The following is a 27,105-nucleotide window of genomic DNA, read 5'->3' on the forward strand; positions in this document are numbered from 1 at the left end:
TAATATCTTTACTGTCATCGAAACAAATAAAAGTGTCGATGTAATCTAAATTTCGTAAATATCACCATAGGCTTCCCAAAATAAAGGAGAACAGATAAAATACTTGGGCCTTGTTAAATTCAACTTGTGTATAAGTCCAAGCTGAAAATAAAAATATTTATGTTAAACGTAGTAAAAAAATAGCGACATAGAAAAAATAATCTCGTGCGGAAAGTAGAAGCTTTTTCATCAAAAGATCAAAAACAACGCCTAAAATATATAATTCCGAATTGCTATGGCCTGTATTATTGTGTCGGGGCTGTAATATTATGACTACGATTTAAAATAAAATTGGAATCTACACTTTTTGTTGCTTTACAAGTAAGAAAATACGCGGAAACAATAATTTACAAAAAAAATGACAATTTAATAGTAGTAGGTAGAAAAAAAAGTTTCTAGTTTCTCTTTAATATAATAAATAATACCCTCTGCCACTTTTCAAGTCATAAGGGGTGTAAGCAGCTCCCGTAACACCACGAGCGAGGGCTGTTGGTACAGAATGTCACACGTTTCTCGCGGCCGACGACTACTGTATCCCTCTCTTTACTCCAGAGATCCATCAAAGACGAAGACAACTTCACTGCATATTCAGTAAAATCTTTATAGTTCATAGCTTCCCCCGTTATAGCATTTTCCGAGTTACAAAGTAATATAAATGAATGATCACTTCTGAAGAGGTGATCGGGGTAAATCATACAGAACTTACACTTGGTTTAGAGGTTATTAACTAAATCGCACCTCTATTGCAACAACGACGAAATGCATTTTTTTTTTTCAAAAAAATACTTAATAATGCGAAATGCTGCGATATTATTAAAAAAAATAGCATTTACGTCGTTGTTGCTACGAATAATAATTCTATTATAATTTGTAGCGTTGTTGCAATAGAGGTGCCAAATGTAAACAAACTTCAGCTGAACAGATTGGTACATTCAAGGATTTTAAACATTTTACTTATCTATCATTGTAATACAAACTAGACTAGCGTATTTCAATAGAGAAATGTAAATATTTAGATAGTTTCATGGGGGAATTCAATATATTTTTTTATTTTTATTTGACTGGATGGCAAACGAGCATGTAGGTCTCCTGATGGTAAGAGATCACCACCGCCCATAAACATCTGCAACACCAGGGGTATTGCAGATTGCGTTGCCAAACCTAGAGGCCTAAGATGGGATACCTCAAGTGCCAGTTATTTCACCGGCTGTCTTACTCTCCACGCCGAAAAAACAGTGCAAGCACTGCTGCTTCACGGCAGGATTAGCGAGCAAGTGGTGGTAGCAATCCGGGCGGACCTTGCACAAGGTCCTACCACCTGCAAAAACCCAATTGACGTTGTTTTTGTTTACATTTTAGTTAAAATACCTATCCAAACCAAGTATAGTAAATAATATAAAAATCGTTTACGACCGTATTTACATATTTATTTAAAAATGAAGGTTACTTTAAAAAACAAAGTTACCTACTACACACATTTCACAAGACGAAAAAACTGAAAAACAAAAGAATGGTAATCTCACAAATTACTGGAACAAAATACCAGTTTATTTAAATGGTTTGCTTAGAGATACGTCTTTAGTATTGCCCTATTTTAGTCGCTAATTTCAATTCCAAATTATATATCCACTTACCACAGCTTTCCTCACTCCTACTGCGTAGGGATCAAGGATATATTTGCCAAAATTCAAATGAGCAGGAACTTGAACGTCTTGATCGCCATTCACATAAAGATTGTTATTAAACATTGTCAGTGCTTAAAGCTATCACAAATCACCACTGCCACTCAACGACAATGTATCCAGTAAAATATGTATCTACCCGATTTTATATATACACTTAAATGGTCAACAACTGTCAATTAAGATAGTGTTATTTACTATGCATAATGATAAACAAATTCACTAGGAAAAATCTCACTCGAGGGTTATTATAGCATGTCATGCGATTAACATGTTTGTCGATAACACACATATTTAGTCAGTGCATAACTTCGTTATCAAAATTTATTACGTTTGTCATTGAAAATATTGTTTTTAATGTCTTTTTTATGCCTTTACTAGCATATACCCGCGTTTCGTACGCATGAATCATTAGATACAGCAGTTGAATTGAAAATTCCCGATTTTATTAAGTAAATTCTCGTGGGAATTCCCTAAAATTACATCGTGGTTTTCATTGAGGTTAAATTAAACACCCATGCTAAATTTCTTGACTCAGCGGATGTTATTACGAGATTTTATCCCTATCCCATGGAAACATCGGGATAAAAAAGTAGTTTGTGTTATTCCAGACGTCCAGCTACCTACATAACAAATTTCATGACCCTAAGCCTAGCAGCGGTTGTTTTTAAAGATTTTATCCCTATTCCGTGGCAATATCGGATAAAGAGTATTCTATGTTAAAAATCTAGTTATAAACTAACTTTTTGCCCCAAATTTCATCCAAATCCGTCCAGCCGTTTCAGCGTGATGAAGTAAGTAAACAAACAATACTCACTCACTCACTCACAACTTTCACATTAATAATATTAGTAGGGCATTTCTTAATAATTTTCAAATAGTCCAAAAAAATAAAGTTTTTTTTATTACAATTTATTACGATGTACATGAAAAATAGTATACCAATAGCATATTTTTTATGTATATGGACAAGCATAATGCCCAAAGAAAGCAAAAAAAAAAGGGTAATAAACACGGTTGAGACAGATGGTGCCTGGGTCGTGACATTACTGAATGTGGCTGTTTTTTCTTCCGTAGTTTTTTCTTTTCGTGACATCTACAAAATCAGATAAGCGGAAAATCAGTTTTACCTTAAAAGGTAATTTTAAAAATTATATGTATACTAAGGTTCCCTTTGTTTTTTTTTTTTTTTTTTTTAAATAGCTTATAATGTGTCCCACTGCAGGGCAAAAGCCTCCCCTTTCTTATTCCACTCGTCTCTACTCTTGGCCAGCTCTTGCCAATCTGACTGGAATCGGTCCAGGTCGTCCCGCCATCTCCTCCTAGGTCTGCCTCTGCTCCGGTGCCCGTCGCATGGAACCCAATCGGTGATTACTTTGGCCCAGCGATCCGGATGCATGCGGCAGACGTGTCCCGCCCAGTCCCATTTTAATTTGGCGGTCTTCATTCCCACATCGACAATTTGAGTTCTGGAGCGCAGATCAGTGTTTCTGATTCTATCAGATCTCCGAACACCTAGAATACTCCGCTCCATAGCTCGCTGGCAAATCTTGAGCCTGGACTTCTGAGCCTCAGTCAAAGACCAGGTCTGAGCGCCGTAGGTTAGGATGGGCAGGATACACATATCGACGAGCTTGCGTTTCAGGGTTAAAGGAAGTTTGCCCTTCATTAGCACTTTCATGGACCAGTAGCTCCTCCAGGCATTTTCAATGCGTTTATCAATTTCTTTGCCTTGTCTGTTTTCGAAAGAGACTATCTGGCCCAAGTAAGTGTATTCATCGACATATTGTATTACCTGCCCATCTACCGCTACCCTACGTTTGACGCTATTCGTCATTAACTGTGTCTTTAACCGGTTCATCGTAAGTCCAACCTCAAGACTTGCCGTGCTCAGTTGTTGGAGCATATTTTCCAGTTCCGTTGCCGATGTAGAGAAAAGAACAATGTCATCAGCAAAACGAAGGTTAGTCAACATTCTGCCTCCAACATCAATTCCCTTGTTCTGCCAAGAGACCGCCAATGACTTAAAAACCTCTTCGAGACAGCTGGTAAACAGCTTAGGAGACAGTGGGTCACCCTGTTTCACTCCCCTCTGTATCGCAAAAGTAGGACCCGGAGAATGAAGTTTTACGCTTGCTGTACTTTTGCGATAGATTGCGCCAATGAGTTCAACATAGGTGGGCTCTATCTGTTGACTACGTAGTGCCGATATTATTGCACTATGCTTAACGCTGTCAAAAGCCTTGCTGTAGTCAACAAATGCCAAGTAAATGGGCTTATTAAACTCATTGGCTTTTTCCATCACCTGGTTTAGGGAGTGAAGGTGGTCTGTTGTAGAGAATGATGGTCGGAAACCAGCCTGTTCTGGGGGTTGGTGTTGATCCAGTAGTGGGCCGATCCGGTTCTGGAGGGTCTTTGTAAAAAGTTTGTACAAGTGAGACACTAAGCTAATGGGCCTATGATTATTTATGTCGGTTTTGTCGCCCTTCTTGTGCAACAATATTATATCAGAATGGCAGAGAAGTTGAGGAATTGAGCCAGTTTGCAACATAGTGTGACAATACTGAATGTGGCTGTTTTTCTTCCGTAGTTTTGTTCTTTCGTGACATCTACAAAATCAGATAAGCGGAAAATCAGTTTACCTCAAAAGGTAATTTTAAAATTATATGTATACTAAGGGATCCTTTGTTTCCCATACATTTTTTATTCCGAATTTCGATGGTCAGAAATTGATATCCATATAATTTATAAACATAAACATCACTAGTCATAATTTTTGTTCAGTATAATGCTTATTAGCTCTAATATTAATGGCGTATAATATTAAATTCTATAATCACAAAAGTCATACATTTTTAACTATAACGTTCAAAGATCTAACGATAATTATTCAGAAATAGTTTAAGCCATATATTTCACCGTACTAACTAATGGTTGTTACTCATATCGTTTTATTGCCTAAAGTGTCTAGCTCTAAGAAACCAAATCCATAATATTGAAAGGCATATGATAATTACTCAGAAACATTTCCAGGCATACATTTGAAAGTGCTAATTAATTTAACTACGACTTTAGATAATATGACTAATAGAAATTATGTTGAAAACAATTTGATTTGTGCGAGCGAGCGAAGCGGAGCGTAGCTCCCGCCTTAGCCTTCGATGTTAGTTATTTTTTTATAGCAGCCCGGATAATATTGCTTCACAAATGATTTTTGATCCTCGATGTTCCTATAAAAAAGTTTAGAACTTTGATTATTATGCATACAACTACAGTTAGGTATACATTCGGTAGTTAAAATATTATGTATTTCATTTTTCTGATAAATCATTGAATGCATTCTTATAATTATTATGAGTGTTTTTATTGAATTTAATTTATGACGTCAAATGTTATGACTTACTTATCAGGTGACTATCGAATCATTATGACCTGCGAAAAAAGACCTTACAACAATTATTATAAACTAGTTTATTGCCTTTCATATTATGGAATGGTATACTATATGGACATCGAATGTTTAAACTAACCAATTTTAAGACTTACAATAATTTATTATGACCTGTGAAAATCGGAACTTCACTTTATATACTGTTTAATGTTATGACTTAAGATAATATGACTTGCAAAGTTTGCGAGATACACACTACATTCAGACCAAAAATCTGACAAGAAGACAGTGTTGCTGTTCTAAAAAAAATTAGAAAGGCTTGCCATCATCAAAGTTACTTTTGTACCGAGTACTGTAATTTTGTAGTATCACTCATGGTCGTGACACAAAAACTACTCACAAACTTTATGTTGCTCAAAATCACAAATAGTCAGTATTATTTATATATTTTTTAATTTTAAAATTACATAACATTTCTAAGGAAAAAAATATTTTACTTCAAATTCTGCCAATCACACACTATTTTTTAATATTTTTAATTTTGACAAGCAAAAAAATATATTCAAAAATAATACTATGTAATTTGTAAGTGAATTAATATACAGTTTACCGATTTTCCTAAAAATATACTCAATTCTTACAACTCACACAAAAAACGTAACATTAAGAAGTAGGATATCTATATACCTACTGTTTAATTTTCTCGGATAATACAAGCTATACACTTAGAATGAAATTCTTACACAGGGAGAAAAACCGCACCTCTAATAGTTCTAAGAAGTTCTGACGCTAGTCTTGTAAATATTATATTCAAATTATAGGTACTTATCAACAAGACAGCCCTTGGCTTTAGGGGCCATCCATAAAGTATGTCACACCAATTTGGACTATTTTTAGCTACCCTGACAAGACGTTGCTATGTATTAATAAATTGCAATAATTTTATTTCTATGTCACAAACCGCCTGATACACTTATATCGGTACCGGATCGGCTTATACGTCCTAATGCTGGACACAGGCCTCCTCTCAAACTAAGAGGACTTGGGTTGAAGTTGCACATGGGCTCAGCGCGGATCGTGCGTGGGTGTGTAATTTGCACATAAATTATGGAAAACTCATTAGGTGCAAGTGTGATCTATTTATAATCTTTGATCTATATACAATCCTTGCTCGAGAGGCCATATGTGAAAACTAGACTAACTACCACAACTAACGCCATACAAAAAGGTGAATATAATGTGCCTACTTAATCATCACAAACATAATTTTGTTAGAAATGATAATGCAGAAGCAGGAAGTTTTCTTGACACTCGAGTAGTAAATGGAGAAAAAAATGCTCCCTAACGGGTTTGTGGGTTTGAGACAGGGATCTTAGACAGCTACTCAGAAATCCTTGTGCCGAGCTAGCTAAAAGCTGGCACTGAAAACAAAAAACTGTTACCCCTGTGCTCCGCTGCCAACACTAATATATAAACTGTGTCGGAAATTGCATCCTAGTGAAAAAATATAGGTATATATTCAATTTCGTTTACCGTTAATAGAGGCAGTAATTATCGAACGCACCGAAGAAATATCACTTTAAACATTTGTTTTTGATATTATATCGCATTTCGGATATAAAATGTAAAATATATTGAGAAAACAAATAAACGGAAACAAGGCTTTGTTTGCACAAGCAAACCATATAAAAGGAGGTCTACGGCCAATCTTGGTATTTTTGCATACAAGGACCGAGTAGACTTGGTACATGGTGCGTAACACTAAAAACTGAACCAAGAAGTTGGTACGTCTGACATCCCTGGTTTGAGAGTTAATTAATAGGTTTTAAATAAATATGTCACAAAACACTTAGACCGTCTGCTTTCGAAATAAGCTTTTTGCTCCGCTGTTTTCTGGATTCAACTGCTAAATATTTGAAGGCGGTAAATTTATCGATTGGCCGGGCCAGTAAAGGGCACTGCACCGAGATTGTTCCATGTTACCTATGAATGGGAATAGCGGTTCTCGGTTCTGGTCGAGTAGGTAGTTACTCGTTTACGTTACAAGAAATGAGATGAGACGAGTTGGCAAAATATACTGAGGAGCTGACTACTCCTAGCGTTTTCGTTGATACATAAAGTTGCATAGTAATGTAAAATTGGTTCTCCCTAAAGCTTAATTTACACCGCGAGCGGAGCGGACTCATTAATGACTTAGTTTAACGTACAACGATCGGCTGCATGAAAATACTTACACCGGACCGGACCTCTATGAAGTTGAGCTAAACCAAGTCATTAATGAGTCCTCTCCGCGAAATTAGCCTGTTTTAGTCAATTTACCTAAAGCCGGGTACTCACTAGCGAGCTGTTGTAACTATAACCGAACATTATATAGGTACGTTACAAGGTTCTATAATTTTTTCAAATAGCTTGGGTACGGTGACACATGTCATTGAGTAATTAAAGGGTTGTGACGATGTAAATTCGAATCGTTTTTTTGCCATTTTCGATTAAATATTATAAGGGTATGTATACGTATGTATGCGGCTTCACCCGCATCGCAAGTGTTTTTTGCTTGTCTATCGTGATCTCGCAAACCGTTCGGTCTTTTATGGCACTACATCAAAAATAATAACAGTAATAACAAAATTGAAGAACAAAGTAACAGTTAAAAACATCAAACAATACGAAACACTCAAAACAAAGACTCATACAAGGCCCTTCGCTCTACTACTACTTATTTGACAGATGACGCGAGTCAAACGATTTTACAAGATATTGGAATCGAGTTGGTCGATAAGCAAAGTCAAGCTCTGTTATAATTGAGTTCCGTTTTACACGATAAAAGTTGACAAGTTTATTTTATGGTTATAATAAAGTAGTATATTTTTAAGTGATTTGAGTTTATTATTACAAAATATTTTAAGCTATGGAGATATTTAATTTTTGGGTTCTTTTGGGTTTCAAGTATATTTTTTTATAAAGTGTTGGTCTGAAAAATTCATGGCTTGGAATGGAAAAAAAGCAAATTTCACCGTATCCAAGCTAGTTGAAAAGGATTCTAGTCAGTAAGCGTGAACTGGCCTGGCCATCATCGGCTCGCTGCAAGCACAGCCGGTTCCGCTCGCTTACTACGTAGGCACTATGATTTTTGGTAACTGTAACGTGCAACGGTTACAATTACAGCTCGCTAGTGAGTACCCGCCTTAACTTACGAGTACGTTCTTCTTCATACGTTGCAGATAATAAATAGGTATTACATAGTTTATTCTAGTGCATAGCGTACTACGAGTATCTACAAAATTCGGGTGCCCCTTGAAATGTCGACAAACTATTTTAATTCCATCGAAAACAATGCATAGATTATTCAATACTAATATTTTCTCTTGGAGTAATTTTCTTCATCGACTATTCATTACACAAAAAAACAATTATTAGAACAACAGTACAAGGATTATTCGCTTAAAAATAAATTTCATCAACTATTTATGAGACAGAACAACTAAATATCGCTGTTTATTTCTTCGACGTATTATTAAAACACCAGAGAATAAGTTAGGTTAGAACTACGGCCTCAACAAAAATAAATCGCTACCAAAAAGTATGTTAGGTTAGAACAGCGACCCCAACAAAAATAAATCGCTACCAGGAAAGTAGTTTAGGTTAGGTTAGAACTGCGACCCCAACAAAAATAAATCGCTAACAGAAAAGTAGGTTAGGTTAAGGTTAGAACTGCGACCCCAAAACATAAATTTAATTCAAAAAGTATGAAATAATAATATATGAAATGAAGCTTTGCTATCTATTAAACTATCTATCAAATAATATTTGCAGATAATAAAAATCAGTGATTTAAAAATACTTATTTTAATCATTTGAGGTGATGAATATTCGATGAAATGAAAAAATAGGAAACGTTGACTATTAACTGACATTCGATTAAAAGTTTGTCGAAATTTCAAGGGTAAGCCAACCAAGGGTGTAAGGCAGCATCCGTTGCAGCTTATTAATGTTTTGCGTTTGTAACTTAACTCTATACCAATTAGTACTCGTACGTTTATGTTTCTTACCGTACTTACATTAAAAGTACGATTCATCAAATTGAGATTACGTATCGATTGACAGAGCATTTACTAAGAATTCCTTTTGGATATTTTATTAAAAGATACTCTTGTGAAACCTTAACGAAACAAAGCTGCTAAACCTGGGGTTCGCCTATGCCCGAGAGCATTTTGCAGCCATTCCTATTTCTCGTACACGACGGTGTCGGTGGCGTTTGATTGGTTGACGGCCCGTTTGTCTAAGTGGTTTTCCTTTGTAGCAAAGTGGTGGAAAGGTCCCGCATGAGAGTTTCTTGCACTAAACATCATTAGTTTACTAATTTAACCTGAAGTCTCTTTGCCGAGGGTTGAAAAGTATTATAATAACGTTTCGGAATAGGGATCTCTTAGCTAACTACCGCAAACTGTACGAGGAGCGTCGCTTTCTTTGCGCCGCGCGAACTGAGTTTCATGATACCAGGCATTCAGTTTTTTTTAAACGCGCGGCCTTCATAATGAGGGTTTTCATAGAGGCGAAATACCGCTAGATGGCGTTAGTATCGTGAGGTCCGTTTGACGTTTGACGTTTGCTTGTGATTGGTTAAATAACTAAATGAGCCTATCGCAAGCAAACATCAATCCAACGTCAATCGGACCTCATGGTACTAACGCCATCTAGCGACCTCTGTGAAAACCCTCATTATGCACGATGGCCATATATTGCGATTTGTTCTTGAATGGGCTTCGAGTGTGTGAGTTGGGTGTTCGGGTGCTGTTTCTGTTTTATATAAGTAAATTTCTTTTATTTTATATATATATATAGATTAATTTTCCACTTTTAACATTGAATTTTTGTGTGTGCTGTTGTGCGATATATTTCATGCGTGCTATGTGAAGGAGTTTTTCCTTCATAGTTTAAATCAGCAAAAGTGATTCCAGTACATAAAAAGAATAGCAAAACTGACGTAAATAATTACCGTCCGATATCTCTGCTAGCAGTTAGCTCCAAAATATTTGAAAAGGCAATAGCGACAAGAATAACCAATCATTTTGAAAAATATAATTATTTTTGTCCTCAACAATTTGGTTTTAGACAGGACCGGAATGCAGTAACAGCAATAACTGAATTAGTTTTACAAGTTATGAACAATCTAAACCATGATCTTAAATGTGCTGACATTTTCTGCGACCTTAGTAAGGCGTTTGATTGCGTCAATCATAAAATATTACTGGATAAGCTACAGTTTTACGAAATACCTGGGACCTGTTCTGAATTTGCTTAAGTCCTACTTGACCAATAGAAGCCTCATTATAGTCAAAATACCACGCACAGGACTTATCACGCTAACGCACAAGAGTCTACTCGTGACCACGGCCACTGTAATGTTGCCGAAACGTCGAGGTAAATATTACTCGTGTGCGTTAGCGTGATAAGTCATGTGCGTGGTATTTTGACTATGAGTGAAAATCACGAAAGTTTAAGACATTATAGAAACCAAATTGTTCAAATAGCAGATGTAGTCAGTATGGGATGCATTAAATTTGTTAATTCTGAAAATAAAACAATCGACTGTGGGGTTCCTCAAGGATCTGTTCTTGGGCCTTTGCTATTTAACATATTTATTAGGTAATGATTTACAGTATAACATAACTCATGGCACAGCTTACCTTTATGCAGATGACACGAGTGTAATAGTTGAAAACCAAAATATTGCAACATGAAAGGCTCAAATCCTTAAGACATGGACGGAACACTGTCGTACTGGTTTCAATGTAATAGTCTTAAAATGAACCTAGAAAAAACTTTTTATTTGCCTTTCTTGAGATATACAAATAGCATGACGTTTGATTTGACTTTACCTATAGCAAAAACCAACAGTATTAGGTTTCTGGGTGTACAGCTGGATAAACAGTTGCGTTGGTCAAATCATGTAAACCTGCTAAAATAACGATTGGCCAGTGCCTGTTATGCTCTAAAAAATTTGTTAAAAATGCTGAACATTTCTGCACTTAGGACAGTTTACTTTGCATACTTCGAGAGTATATTAAGGTACGGACTTGGGGTTTAGGGTAATAACTTATATATATGGACTCAGTTCTTATTTTACAAAAAAAGGCTATTAGGTATATCGAAAGAGCAAAGCCTCTTGAACACTGCCATCCACTGTTTGTAAAACATGGTATACTCACTTTCCCTGTATATCTATCTGGTATGTTTTCATTCACAAAAATAAGTTTAGGTTTACACCTCGTAGAAGAGTCATCAATAGGCCACGTAGATTAAAATGTTTACCTACTAAAAAGGTGGTAGTATAAATAAGTATATCAAGTTAACACAAATACGAAATCCTTAGAAAATGATTATTTGATTTTTTTGATTTTGACGGAACCCTATACTGGGCGTGTCCGACACGCTCTTGGCCGGTTTTTTTAATTATTAATTAATTTAATGACTAATTTCAAGTTTCTAGGACAACCTTGAAATACGCCTGTGGGTTTCGACTCCCTGATAATTTATTTGTATAAAAACCTTTTTTTACTGACTGTATCTTTTGATTGTTTTGACTTAGAAGTTTGATGTATTCAGTTCTCCAAAGCGCAGCAGACTTAAGTATTTGATATTAATTTCAGCTTAATATGTTCCCGCCGTAAAAAAAAATAAGCCGTGATGGCCTAGTGGTTTGCCCTATCGCCTCTGAAGCAGAGGCTTGTGGGTTCAAACCCCGGCACACACCTCTGAGTTTTTCGAAATTCATGTGCGGAATTACATTTGAAATTTACACGAGCTTTACGGTGAAAGAAAGGATCGTGAGAAAACTGCACAAACCTGCGAAGCAATTCTTTTTGCGTGTAAAGTTCCCAATCTGCATTGGGCCCACGTAGGAACTACGGCCCAAGCCCTCTCATTATGAGAGAAGGCCTGTGCCCAGCAGTGGGACTTATATAGGCTGGGATGATAATCTCCACGTGGTCCTGATAACAGATGAATAGACAGACCTACAGAATGATCTTATAAGGGTTCCGTTTTTGTCGACTGAGAAACAGAACCCTAAAAATAAAACAGCGTTTGGTCAGGCATCTTTTTATTATTTTTCATTCAACCATCCATTTATTTTGGCAGTTTCGTCCCAGCAGTAACGTTACAAAAAATCTACATATTCGCATAGATATGGCGATCTCTATAATTATTAAAGTCTAATATTTTAAAACCAATCTGTTACTTCATTACAGGTGTATTTAAACAGTCTAGAAAGTTAATACAGCCCTTACGTAAAAACTTAAAAGAGTCAGTTACACTTCTAGAAAAGTAATAAATTACAATAAATTGTAAACATCAGAGTCGAAAATACTAATACTTTTATAAGCAATCACTCAAAGCATTTTATTATTCCCTGAAATAGAAAATAGCATTTTTACAGTAGCAGCAAACTTAAAACTACGTTAACACGACGAATTATCCAAATTCAAAGAGTCTCTGAAGCCTAATAAATAATGAAAGCGTGATAATGGATATAAGCAAACAATAAAACATTATTTTGATCCGATGCTAATCGGCTTACTGTTTTTCCGGGTTTTCACGTCCAATAAATAAGTACAAAGGACTAAGTTTTCACTATTTAATATATGAATATATCGTTTTTTACACGCCTAAATCAGCTAAAAAGTCAGTGAAACAAATGAAACTCATTTTGACATCGGTCGTCCCTAATGGATTCTACAATTCTCTGCACAAATATTCGAAGGCTTTGTAACTTACGAATTTAGCTTTTTTAAACACCCTTCTTTCCTGCAAGGGTTAGAAACGCTCAGTCATTACTAAATAATTTGTCGTCAAATTCCCCATAAAAATAATTATTTACCTCATATATACGAGCAGCAAAAAATCTGGCCCTCAAATGTATGCAGAAATGGGTAATTTAGTATGTAGAGTGGGCCAATTTTTGTGCCGCTGAGTATAGGTACAGTAGCGATCAAAAGTATTTTGACTAAAATTTTATCTAAAATCATACATTAAACTATTAAACGTCAATTTAGTAACGGCTAACAATTTTACAATGAAGTGCAAAATACATTGTACCCATTTATTAAACACACACACAAACATCACGCCTGTATTTCCAAATGGGGGAGAGCACAGGAAACGTTACCGCTTCGGAGCCACTTTTAGAAATTTAAAGTTATGATAACAACTGAAAATAATCTAATGCGATCTTATTATATCTGCTTTTAGAGCGTTCCAGAAAAAATATTTTTCGAGTTTACTTTAACATAGTAATATTATTACTATTTAGCGGAACAAAAAATATTTTGACGTTAAAAAGAAATAAATTTCATGGGACGTATGTACATACTTAAATATTATATTACATACATATCCATAATTAGAGAACAAGCATTACTTTACATGCATTCATCATTCATGCATGCATTCATTTTGCAGGTGGTAGGACCTTTTGCAAGGTCCGCCCGGATTGCTACCACCATCTTGCTCGCTAATCCTGCCGTAAAACAGCAGTGTTTGCACTGTTGTGTTTCGGCTTGGAGAGTAAGATAGCCGGTGAAATGACTGGCACTTGAGGTATCCCATCTTAGACCTTTAGGTTGGCAACGTATCTGCAATCCCCCTGGTGTTGCAGGTGTCTTTGGGCGGTGGTGATCTCTTATCTTATCATTCCCCCGACCTGTTAAGACCTTTATCAGGACTAGTTCTTACGCGCATTTATGTATGTACATAAGAACTAGCTGGGTAAATAACGCCGACGCGTGTAAAAACACAAATTTCATCACTCTCATTATTGACGTGATGATCGAAGGAGTGGGGTTGCAATAATTACGAAACATCACGAAGGGATTGAGGTATTAAAGTCTCGTGAAATAACTGCCACAAAAGCAGCGCAGCGAAAAATTTCTCGAAATATTACCGGAGGCGGGTACTGTATCGGTCCTAAAATGGTCGGTCTATTTCCAACTTATTCGTGAGTTGAATCCTTTAATTTGTAGTTTTTAAACATTTTTATTGTAGGTACATTTCTAATTTGGTTCTTAGGATAGGATAGAATTCAGTTTTGAGACAAGTTTTTTTTTGGGCAGTCAACTTACTGACCTTTCTACAAAAACCTTATAATTTAAGAGCACATTGCAGTCTGCTTTTAGCTCAAAATATAATCTGCTACTTTAAGCACAAATTAAACTTGTCAAGCATTAGTGCGGTTTACACTTATTATTACGATGAGAGCTATGCTTGGAGTTTCTTTGCGCGATGAATCCGCAATACGGAAATTCGTCGAAGAATTAAAGTCACCGACAGAACTGTAAAAATATGCGAAGAAAAGTGGCAATGCGCAAGCCACGTCGCTCGAAGAACAGGCGACCGCGAACCGGAAGACGAAGCCTTGGCGGGCCTCCCACTAGGTGGATTGACGACATCGTGAGAATTACGGGTAACAGGGTTCAGCAGTGGACGTCTTCTGGCTGATGATAATGATGATTTTGATTATGATAAGAAAATAATAAATAAAAAAACAACAAACAAAATGAATTTGTTTTGGATACAAGAATAAAATTTTCTTACTGCGTAGAAGTCGACTAAGCGTGTATCGCAGTAATTACTTAATTCAGAAATAATTTAAATAATAGATATAAATTATATAATATTGACTAACCGCGTCGTCACTCTAAATTACATTTCATCCAATTGACAAGTTCTTGTAAGATAAGTTTCTGTAAACATTTAATCTAGATTTATGTTAAAAACGATCCTATTGCTGAATTAACTTCGTAGAGTACCAGAAATTTTATAAAATCAAAACCTAGGAACTATGTAACTCTAATTTTAATGTGATTTCTATCAACTGCAAAGAAGGAAAAAATGATTCGTGACGCCATGTAATTGGTTAGTTTTAATACAGTTAGGAAAATTATCACTTGAATCCAATTTTCCGCTACGGAAGAATCGAAACACATTCAGTGGTTACTTATTGTCTGTTCAGCTTGTGAATACATAAAATAATAAGTTATTTAAATTATACAGATTGTAATGCAAGTTATCAAGATAGCCTATAATTTCGTAATGTATTTATTAGGTGAAGGAAATATATCGATATACAAATAATGTTGCTTCTGCTTGAACAAGCTGAGTTGCCCTCGTCATCGTTGAATCCTGCAGAAAATAATGCGATGTTTAACATTTTTTATTGTTTGTAACATTAACATTGAAGTTAGTTAAAATAATTACCAAAATTTCGTATTTGTTCACCAAATGCCTCTCCTTGAAAGTTAGAGCTCACGGCGTCATTGGCCAAAAAAACTTCATGGTGACCTAAATAATAACAAACATTATTGTAATTGAGAACGACATGAATTATAACCAGGATAGAAATTGGACAAAAATACCTTTCTTTTTAATTGTCTGGTTATCAATAACTGTTTTCTGCGTCGTAAATGCGGATGGCGGAGCTGGAATTTCTGAAATTAGGATAGATCTTTATTTAATTTTAAATGAAGATAGATTAATTTGGCACAAGTATACTAACTATTACCACAACCGGGACTTATACGTTAACAACGAGTAATCATTACTTCGACGTTTTTTCCACATGCAGTGGCTGTGGTCATGAACAGACTGACAACGTCGAAACGTGTGGTTGAAACGTCGAGGTGGTTGAAACTCGTTGGTGACGTGATGAGTCCCAATTGTGGTAATAGTTGTACCTACCAGTGTACTGTGTTTAAAAGTCGGGCATTTATCACAGTTCAACATTACGATATTGAATTAACTTGTATCCGCCATTACGTCCCCGTAGAGAAATTAAAATTAGACCAGTTCCCAATCTTGTGGGAATTTCGAAACATTTTCTGAATTATTAATCTTCATCAGTACCTAGTTTGTCAATATTTGTCAATCAGTCAGTCGCGTTACTTTTATTTACTTAGGTATTGATAGTCACATTAGGACAAATGCCATGAGGGCGATTAAATAATGCAGTTTTTTTGCAGAGCTGTGTATTGTTGGTGCCTAAATATAATAAATACCTACAAGCATCTTTACGTTGTTTGTCAGTTGTTATCAGGACCACAATACTTCAGCGTTTTAACCCATAAAAGTAAAGTTTCTCTTACCGTCGAGTTTGATAATGCCGTCGGTTTCTCCGAGGGAGTTCTTAGCGATACATTTGTAGAAGCCGAAGTCCTCCTTGGTTATGTTCCGTATCTTCAGCATCATAAATTTATTGTAGCCGCTGTCCATAGGGAACGCCTCGTACTTGCCACCTACAATTTCCATTTCTGCTTAAATGTAAAACCTCTGCATCGTACTGATACAATTGCTACTTGGGCATTTATTTCCACTTTAAAATGTTTTTGTTCTTTTTCTTCAGAATTAAGACATTTTTGATATTTTCTTTCTCAGAATTATGAATATTAATTACGAATAAGAAAATCACAAAAGGACATCATTAAAAAAAACCGACCATGCGAAAAAATAAAAATTCCCAGTTACTGTTACGACTTGTGGTATTGCAATAAAAGTTAAAAGTTGGTAGATCGGTAAGTTTTCTTTATTAGTAAAGATTTTTTCATTCATTCATTTTATGAAGGCTTCTTTGTTTATTCCTCAGTGTTAAATAATGTTGTTTCTGCGTAAGCACCTCGAAAAAAAATACACATTATAATAATTATTGTTTATTCAAATGTATGTATGACGTAAAACTGCCCTGAGATTCAGGCACGATAGAATCACTTACACACATATTTAAAGTGGATTAGTTCTGGAAATGTTGGTTATCTATTTCGAGTTGATTTATACGTGCACAATACGAGTACATTTTTAAACTCACTCTTTATTGCGTTAAATATTCTTGTAATGATTTTAAAAAGTATGTGTAGCTGCAACATTTACCTCACCATTACCTTAGAAACTAATGCGCCTAAAATTACAAAACAAAAGAATATGATTACGTTTTTTAATATACACTACAGAAAAACGTATCAAGATTTCTAAGTCCGTGAAATCAGTTGGTTAAATCTTCCAACATTGTGCGCTGCATCTATAAACGAAACTGAAACCCTCTGTTCCCGAATTGGACTTGCAGTTTAGGTACCAATTCTTTTAAATTACGGAGTTTTTATGGTCTACTAATTATTGTATATATCTAATTACCTAGCTAAAATATACCAAAAATCAGCATATTAAGGGCCAGTTTCAGCACTTGTCACTTTAAGTGTCAGATAAAAGTAATGCCGTTTTTGTTTATGCGGACAAAACAAACAGAGACAGCATCACTGATATTCGTCACTTAAAGTTAGTCGACAAGTGGTGAAACAGGCCCTTAATGTCATAATATCCACTATTATGTCTAAATTGTTGAAATACTTTTGTGATTTCAAAATTACGAAAATAATCATAAGCCGGTGAACAGGCTTCTTAGAAAAAACTTTATCAAGGATTACACTGCGCACGAAGTTAATTTAATGAGTACTGGAGGCCGTTTTCTAAAAATTACATCCAAGATAATATAAAAATAAAAAATATGTAGCTATCCCTAAAAATTATTAATGATGCAGCTGTTCAATACAATTTTAAACATGTTTTAATTGTACTTTATACATGTTACTTTAAAAAATTAACCTTCTGTGAGTGGAAAATCCACCAGTCGTATTAGGTAATTGATTTTTCTAGTACTTATTTATATATTTTTTGCACAACGCTTGACCTGCTACCTCTCATGGCTGAGATGTAGAGTCTTAATGTCATTTATACGACAAAATAAAACTCAAAAGGTTCGTTTTCACTAAGTTATTATAACATTTAGCCTTCATGTGTTGTTTTTTGTTGTTAAAACTGATAAAACACTTTCCTGTTCGATTATACATGGGCATATTTATCGTGAGTCTCATTAATATCATGACGTAAATCTATTTTAATCATGATATTGAAATTGACATGTTTATTAAAGCTTATTTTTATGTTCATTTTGTAAAATGGGTCGTTTTTCTTTTTTACCTTCCTTTTACTTATCCCCTACATAATAATTTAAATGCATAGAAAGAAAATAACAAAGTTTTCATCAATCACATAAATTTTCACAAAATTAACATAAAAGAGGACACAAAACAGGTGTCCGTCAGGCGTTTTTTACAGCAGATAATTGTAGGTAAAAAAGAAGAATGATCCAAATACGTAATGGAATATTTTAAACAGTTTTTAATTAGTAACAATTGGATGGCCGGTAAATTGGATACCAAATAATAACACGACAAATATTTTCAATAGATATTATGGGTAGGAGTTACCTCCTAGAAGGTAGGAGGTAATAAGTAGGTAGTGATAAGAATATATCTATTAATTACCGGAAATTATCATGTCTCCTCGATCCGTAGTCCAGTAGTTAATGGAGGAAGGATAGGCCTCTGTGTGACACTCCAGGGTCACATCCTGTCCTATGTATGCTCCCTCTAATTGGTTCGGTATTGACAACATTGGAGGAACTGCAATAATTCATTTTAAATTAAGTACTAAAAAAAGACATTAAAAATCGGTCAAGTGCGAGTGCGAGCGACTCGCGCATGAAGGGTTCCGCATCTCCGTACAATGTTTTAAAAACAAGTAGTTCAGTAATAATTTTTTGTAAAAAAAACTAATACAAGCTTTTTGTTGGCGGTACTTTTTGCCCCTGGTTACCAAAGTAGGTAGTCGTCAAGACGAATCAAATGAGACCAAAATCGATGCGGTCGTGTCGTTTTATTACAGAGTTCCTATGGCCAAAATCTAACTTCATCATCAGATCAGCTCTACGTCACCCGAACAAACATAACTAGTTACATTACATTACAAGTTAATAAAAACATATCACCCAAATGTAAGCACTAGGTGCAAGTATTTTGAATAAAGAACAATTTTAAAATTCTCATCATCTTTGACTCTTGCCATGCGCCGCCGCCCGGCGCCCACGGCAGAAAAAATTGGCTGAACGCGGTAATTCGGCCGAACGGTGCGTACTTATTATGAATTAGTGAATAAATCTTAACCTGATTTTAAATTTTGACCTTGTAAATAAATAGTGTTACTTAACTTATGAATTATAACGGATTTTTTTTAGTGTAAAAAACATTAAATACATGCAGCGGCTGTGAGTGCTTTATTGAAGTTGACTTTTGTGAAGTGTGTGTAGTGCGTGTCGGAGATTTGTGGATTATAAATTGTTATTTAGTCTTAATGCTGCACAAAAAACTAAACCACTGTCTTAGACACAATTATTAATTATTATACTATCGAAGGTTTTATAAAATCGCAAATTAATAAGTAGTTCAACATTAAAAACAACATGGGGTCACTCGCGTTGCCCCTAGCCACTGACGGCCATCATCTTGGCAGCCTAGCAACCAAAAACCGCTGGATGAAACACGTTTCTTGTATGACGACCCCCTTTAATTTTTAACTTTATTTTATTTTTAGTATTTGTTGTTGTAGCGGCCACTGTAATACATAATCTGTGAAAATTTCAAGTGCCTAGCTATTACGGCTCAAGAGATAGAGCCCTGTGACAGACGGACAGACAGACAGACAGCGGAGTCTCAGTAATAGGGTTCCGTTGGCACCCTTTGTGTACAAAACCCTAAAAAGGATCATTAATTCGCTACGTCACATCAGACAGTCATGCAGGGCAGTGCCGCCAAACTTATCATGCCTTGTTAGCTTGTTATATAGGATTCTATCAAAACAAATGATGAATTCGTAAAACTAATAAACATGTTTTTAAAGCAGGTTGCGTAGGACTGTAAAAGTGTAAATACTATTTTATTGAATGATGTTTACTTTGTTATTAATTCCTAACACGATTAAAGTTGAAGTTTTGAATGACTCATTTAGACAAATTAGTAAGCCTTTTGTTTGTCTTTCTTGGAAATTTATGGCTTTGAGTATAAGTATAATCCGAAGTAATCGGTTTTTGTTTTCTCCAATATATAAGGCCTGTTTTACCGCTCATTGATACATATGCCATCTCTATTTGTTTTGTCCGGGTAAACCGAGACGGTATCACATTTATCTATCATATAAAATGTATCAAGGAGTTAGTCTGCATCTTGTCCGTAGCAACTCAAAAATAGTATGTATGTATGTAAATACTTTATTGTACATAAAACACAAAACAGTTGCAGCTGAAAATTAAGTCTGTGAGCCTTGAGCAGCTTACTGTTAGCTGCAATAGATACTTTGTGGTATTATTTATTCATCTATCAATTGAATATATATATTTTTTAATTTATGCTTATTTTCTATCGAATATAGACTACGATTCTATCCGTGATTATGACGCAAGCAGACGCGTCAAAATATCGCGAGTTCTTTAGTGGTAATCGTGGTCCACATGTCGTAGTAAGTAGTACTAATACTTATTTGAAACTCACATTGTACCATCAGCATGATGCGCTTGCTAATCGACGGTGGCACTCCGTTTGATGCTATGCAGAGGTAGGCGCCCATGTGGAGGCGTGACACTTTGGTGATCGTCAGAGTTTCACCATCCACGACGCTCACTATATTTCAAAAAACATTTACTGAACACCATATAACATAGTAAGCAGCAGGTACAGAAAACAGAAGAACATAGATAAAGTTTTTCGCGGTAAGCAATAGGGAAAAAAAATACATAATAAATAATTTACTTTGTGTAATTTAATCCTAATCTGAATCTTTTTTATCTGGACGGCTAAGGAGTGAATTTTCCTGCCTTCGTTTATGTTTCTTGATTTCATAAATCGAGCCATCTTCAAATCAAGGGTGAATGGGAATTTACTGGGCAAATGTTTTTATCTCAAATCATAAATTCGCTTACCGTCTGGTGTAATTGTAGTCAAATGCAATTTAAGTATATCGAGTAAAATTTAAAATACGTTCATTATGTACACTTATGAAATTTAGTTCACTGTTAAGTAGTTGGTATAGACTAAATTTTTTTTGATGTCAAATAAAACACTTAAGATGGTTGGATAGCTAGAGGTTGACGGTCATGACTTCAAAATAAAAATAATAAAAAAATTAAGCAAAGCTGGTTTGTACTTAGGTATACTTACTATATACATAGATATTACACAACGCGTACATGTACTTATAAATTATAGATAAATCGACACAGCATTAAACATTAAGTCTACTCTTCACGGAAATCCGACCCCAAACCTTACGTTTCGTAGTGAAGGGGTCATTAAAACCATTAGGATTCTTATCGTCAGGATTACGGGACGGCAAGGCTCATGCACGCTTTAACGCTAAAGGGGTGTTAGTCTCTTGTTTTTCCTACGTCGATATTGTTTACCTGATTCGCCATTATAATTAAAGTCCTGTCCGTCCTCCCGTCGCCACATGACGTAGGGCTCCGGATACCCGCTGGCCCGACACACCAAGGACACGTCTGAGCCCTCACGCACCACCATGTCCGTTGACGTCATGTTGTCAATGATTGATGGAGGCACTAAACAATAACAAATTGTCCTGTAAACCTCACATGATTACGATGTAAATGTTGTCGATAAAGCCGAAACACCTGGAGCGATTGCTTTTAGAACGAAGTAAATGTGTTTACGTACCTACAACTAACTGACACTGATTACAGTTAACACATACTCCTGTTATTACTAAATAAGTAGTTTTCACGAGTTACTTCAAATAGTACTTTAGTCAAACGAAAAATAACTTCAAATAAAACCCAACACTATTTAAAAGTGGAACGTTATTTTAGCATCAAGTGCAAAATTAAGATACTATGATGATATGCTAACCACAAAGACACTTCACATTTTTCACCTTTCCGCATAACTGCACCCGGTGAAGCCATGGTACATCGCTAGTTATAATAATAATAATATTTTATTTCGACTAACATAGGATCATAGTATTAGTAATACATAAAGCTAATTTCAAGTGTAATTATATGTATTGTATTAAAATAGCTGCTGTGAAGTTATCTGACAGATAGTGAAAACCTTAAATTATCTAAGGTGAAAACCCTCATTAAAATCCGTTGCGTATTTAGTTTAAAAGATCTAAGCGTATATACATACATTATTTTATACGAATTTTACTAAAAATAAACAATACAGCATGTAGCAATTTGTACCAAATTAATAATTAGGAGAATAATTCCTAATGAACTTGTTGAATTTATACTAATGGTTAAGTATTCGACAGAATTCTAAAATTAACGCTACTTTTAAGTACATACAGCTGGGGGCCTACCATGATCTTTTCATAAACGTTCCAAACGCAGAGCAGTTCAATTTAGGCACCTAAACTGAATCGTCGAAATTGATACCACGACGTTTATTTCTCAGGGCTGAGTCTCAATGGTTTACAAGTGAATGAAAGACCGATATTGTCTCTGGTCCGAAACTGAAACGCTAAGTCGCGAAAGGGATGCCGCTATTATGCAAACCAAATATTGTATACTAAAACCTCTTTATTTGGAAAACCATAACTCTATGTCATTCTGTGTTCTTAGCAACCGTTGTGTTGATAACAAATAAAATGTTTGTTTACGCTGTCACTAATCCACAAGTCCACCTATGAAAAGTAATAGAACTTGAATAAAAGTTTAAAAGTTCTTGAAATTTAAAAATATTCCAAGTAAAACACTTAAAATTCCAAAAGAATTGTCAGAATGAGTAACTTATACTGAATCGCTAAATTTGACACTGAAGCGATTCAATTCCCACTCAAGTTAAGCGTCATGGTACGAAAACCGCTTGAAGTGAGTGAATGAAGATGCCTGGGGGCCTACCATGATCTTTTCATAAACGATCCAAACGCGGAGCAGTTCAATTTAGGCACCTAAACTGAATCGTCGTAATTGGTACCACGACGTTTATTTCTCAGAGCTGAGTCTCAATGGTTTACAAGTGAATGAAAGACCGATATTGTCTCTGGTCCGAAACTGAAACGCTAAGTCGCGAAAGGGATGCCGCTATATGCAAACCAAATATTGTATACTAAAACCTATCGCTAAATTTGACACTGAAGCGATTCAATTCCCACTCAAGTTAAGCGTCATGGTACGAAAACCGCTTGAAGTGAGCGAATGAAAATGTCTGTATCGCTGTCGCTGAACCGTGCTTGAATGAATCGCAAAAGTAATGTCGTGGTACGAAATAGCGATGCAGTTCAGTTTAGAGCCTAAACTGAATTGTATTAAGAGAGCGTGGTAGGCCCCTGTATCGCTGTCGCTGAACCGTGCTTGAACTGAATCGCAAAAGTAACGTCGTGGTACGAAATAGCGATGCAGTTCAGTTTAGAGCCTAAACTGAATCGTATTAAGAGAGCGTGGTAGGCCCCTGTTCGTTACATTTCTCTGAGCTGCCAGATTGGCACGAGTAGCGTCAGGTACAAATATTTTAGCAGAGCGGTAGATTTGCTCCCTTTTGTTTGAATGTCGACAAACCCTGCACTACATTGAAAAATAGGACTTTTGTAAAAATAACTTTTTTTTATAAATAAAGAAGTTCTTCTCCTGGTTTTATGCGCCAATAATTAATAATTATTATTAATTATGCTACTAAATGCATCACGATGCTATCGACGAACCCACTCCAAAATTTCGATTAGGTACTTTAATTTCATACGCCAATATCTAAGTGGTAAAGTCCTGTTAATAATTTACATTAGGTACAAATAATATAGAAATGCGAAACTTGGGCTGTTTTTGCTATGAGTATTATGTTTTTTATTTGCTTTTAGGGTTCCATATCCAAAATGGCAAAAACGGAACCCTTAATAGTTTCGCCATGTCTGTCTGTCTGTCTGTCCGCGGCTTGGCTCAGAGACTATCAATGCTAGAAAGCTGTAGTTTTGCACGAATATATAAGTAAAGTATGCCGACAAAATGGTACAATAAAACATTTTAAAATTTTTTTTAGTGTGCCTCCCATAGACGTAAAGTGGGGGTGTTTTTTTTTCCTCATCCAACCTTGTAGTGTGGGATATCGTTGAATAGGTGTTTTAAAATCATTAGGGAGTTGCTAAATCGATTTTTCGATTCAGTGATTTGTATGTATGTACGTAAACTCTTTATTGTACAAAAGAAAATTAACAAAATACAACTGACAAACTTTAAGATACTTGTACAAAGGCGGACTTATCCCTTTAAGGGATCTCTACCAGTCAACCTTTGAGTGGATGAGAGGAGAGGCGCAATACGTTAGGGTCCGACAAAGGGTGAGTTTAAGAGTTAAAATAATGGAAGCTACTATACAGTGCTTTAAACAATATAATACATAAACTACTATATATATAACTACTATATTTGTTTGCAAAATATTCAACTTTAAAGTGCAAATTTTCATTAAAATCTTTCTTAATAGCAGCTTAAGGTATAAAATATACCTAAACTTGGAATATTCCGTACAAAATACGAAATCCTTAGAAAAATATTACTTAATTTTTTCGTAATGGATACGGCACCCTATTTCGGGTGTGTCCGACACGCTCTTGACCGGTTTTTTAAATAATTTTAAAATTAATGCTATTAGAACAATACAGAGGTCCGGATGTTCGTTACTCTATTACACTAAACCGACTCAGCGGGTTCGGATTATAATTGGCACACAGGTATTTAGATTTATTATATATAGAGTTAACATAAAAAGTATTTTTTGTCTCTGAAAATAGTATTTCTTGTACGGGTGTTTGTAAATGAATGGTGTAATTTTTGAATTTTCATATGAAACGCTAGTAGGTAAAGTCCTGATAAATTTAATTCATCCTGTTAATTGTTAGGTTGTTAGGCTTTAACGTAGGTATACGCGTTTCATACTCCCTGTAGCGCTAATTAAGTAAATCTAATTATATTAAGAAAATTTAATTATATATATTTACAGCTTCACGTTAGCACATGATGAACTGAAAGTACTTAATAAGAATTCATATACGAGATTAAATGACGAGAAGCTTTACGTTCTCTTAATTAATTATAAATTACTTAATATACCGTAACATTCTGGAATTTCAACATATTTTTCTTGGCTTTACTTCCAAGAATTACTTTGACTTCTTGCAAATATAAAATTATTACCAAAACAAAGGGAAAATATAAACACTGAGAAGATTATTAATAATATTCACGTAACGTGCAGATTTTACCGAAAATATTTTTCTTATAACGTTTTAAACTTTCGTGATTTTCACTCATAGTCAAAATACCACGCACAGGACTTATCACCGTCTACTCGTGACCACGGCCACTGTAATGTTGCTGAAACGTCGAGGTAAGCATTATTCATCGTGGCAATATTTTTCTTGATAAGATAACGAATACCTCATTATGATTTCAGAATGCTGAGAGGAGACTTTTTTATATATATAAACACACAAGAATTACTTGTTTAAAGGCATTAGATAGATAGATAGGGATAAGTTAGTCTTTATATTACGCAGAAGCCAGAGTACACCGACCGATGTTGACCTGGCACATGTACCAGCGGCGGTCCACCTCCTGCGCGCTCTTGATGTGTGTAAGATGTCAGTGAGCTCACCTACGACCTGCAGATAGCCCTTGCGGGAGCGCATGGGGTCGGTGTTGACCTGGCACATGTACCAGCCGGGGTCCACCTCCTGCGCGCTCTTGATGTGTGTAAGATGTCAGTGAGCTCACCTACGACCTGCAGATAGCCCTTGCGGGAGCGCATGGGGTCGGTGTTGACCTGGCACATGTACCAGCCGCGGTCCACCTCCTGCGCGCTCTTGATGTGTGTAAGATGTCAGTGAGCTCACCTACGACCTGCAGATAGCCCTTGCGGGAGCGCATGGGGTCGGTGTTGACCTGGCACATGTACCAGCCGCGGTTCACCTCCTGCGCGCTCTTGATGTGTGTAAGATGTCAGTGAGCTCACCTACGACCTGCAGATAGCCCTTGCGGGAGCGCATGGGGTCGGTGTTGACCTGGCACATGTACCAGCCGCGGTCCACCTCCTGCGCGCTCTTGATGTGTGTAAGATGTCAGTGAGCTCACCTACGACCTGCAGATAGCCCTTGCGGGAGCGCATGGGGTCGGTGTTGACCTGGCACATGTACCAGCCGCGGTCCACCTCCTGCGCGCTCTTGATGTGTGTAAGATGTCAGTGAGCTCACCTACGACCTGCAGATAGCCCTTGCGGGAGCGCATGGGGTCGGTGTTGACCTGGCACATGTACCAGCCGCGGTCCACCTCCTGCACGCTCTTGATGTGCAGGTACCACGAGCGGTGGTCGTTGTACGACAGGCTGATGCGAGGGTTCTGTGTTATTATGTTGTGGTGGATGCTCAAGATAGTCTGCGTATCCATTCGTACCCATGCTACCTGTTGAATAAAAACTAATATACTGGGTGTGGCCTGTAATACGAGCAAAAAATTAAAACATAGATCGTCTCGTCAAACTGAACAACATTAGTTCAGCGAGTTTTTAAAAATAATGGAGTCTTTGAACTTTCCCTTTTTCATACAAATTATATAGGTACCTACTGCTATCAATGTATGCCATTCTAGAACACAACTGACGTCGCCTGTCACGCTACAAACTTCAAGCATTTTACTTTACATTGCTTCTTCGAATAAACTTAAAGGTGTAATAAAATAAAAAAAACTAATTATTTTTACACGTCGCTGAACAAATGTTGTTCTACGTTTTAATTATTTGCTCGTATTACAGGCCACACCCGATAGGTATATAAGGAAAATTTAAAACATAATAAACAACGATTAACTATTTTATCACATTTTTGAGCCTAATATTATGTCTTATAAAAAAAGTCTAGCTTTATATTAATTTATAAAATATAACTTTCCTACATAACGGCGATCACTAGCACGTCGCATCAATGCGCGTGCACGATTGAATGCAACATGTTTGTGGAGCCAGTGCCAAGCAATTAGAGAAAGTATGTGCCTATTTTATCATCAAATTGAAATCAAGTCATTAACAAAAAACAAACACACAGCAATACCTTGAA

The 27,105-nt window shown here is 35.9% G+C and overlaps 1 protein-coding gene across 1 annotated transcript; it reads right to left on the reverse strand.

The window, feature by feature from the left end:
• Positions 1-14,593: 14,593 nt before the first annotated feature.
• Positions 14,594-26,455, reverse strand: LOC141434059 (lachesin-like; the record flags this gene model as incomplete). The annotated part of the gene is given in 8 exon segments (XM_074096310.1): positions 14,594-15,291; positions 15,367-15,450; positions 15,525-15,596; positions 16,251-16,415; positions 18,480-18,617; positions 20,538-20,666; positions 21,446-21,601; positions 26,248-26,455. Coding segments are annotated over 8 exon segments (1,065 nt in total), but the record flags the coding sequence as incomplete, so codon positions are not given.
• Positions 26,456-27,105: the final 650 nt, after the last annotated feature.

Source organism: Choristoneura fumiferana, chromosome 13 (genome assembly GCF_025370935.1).
Source record: "Choristoneura fumiferana chromosome 13, NRCan_CFum_1, whole genome shotgun sequence".
NCBI lineage: Eukaryota > Metazoa > Arthropoda > Insecta > Lepidoptera > Tortricidae > Choristoneura > Choristoneura fumiferana.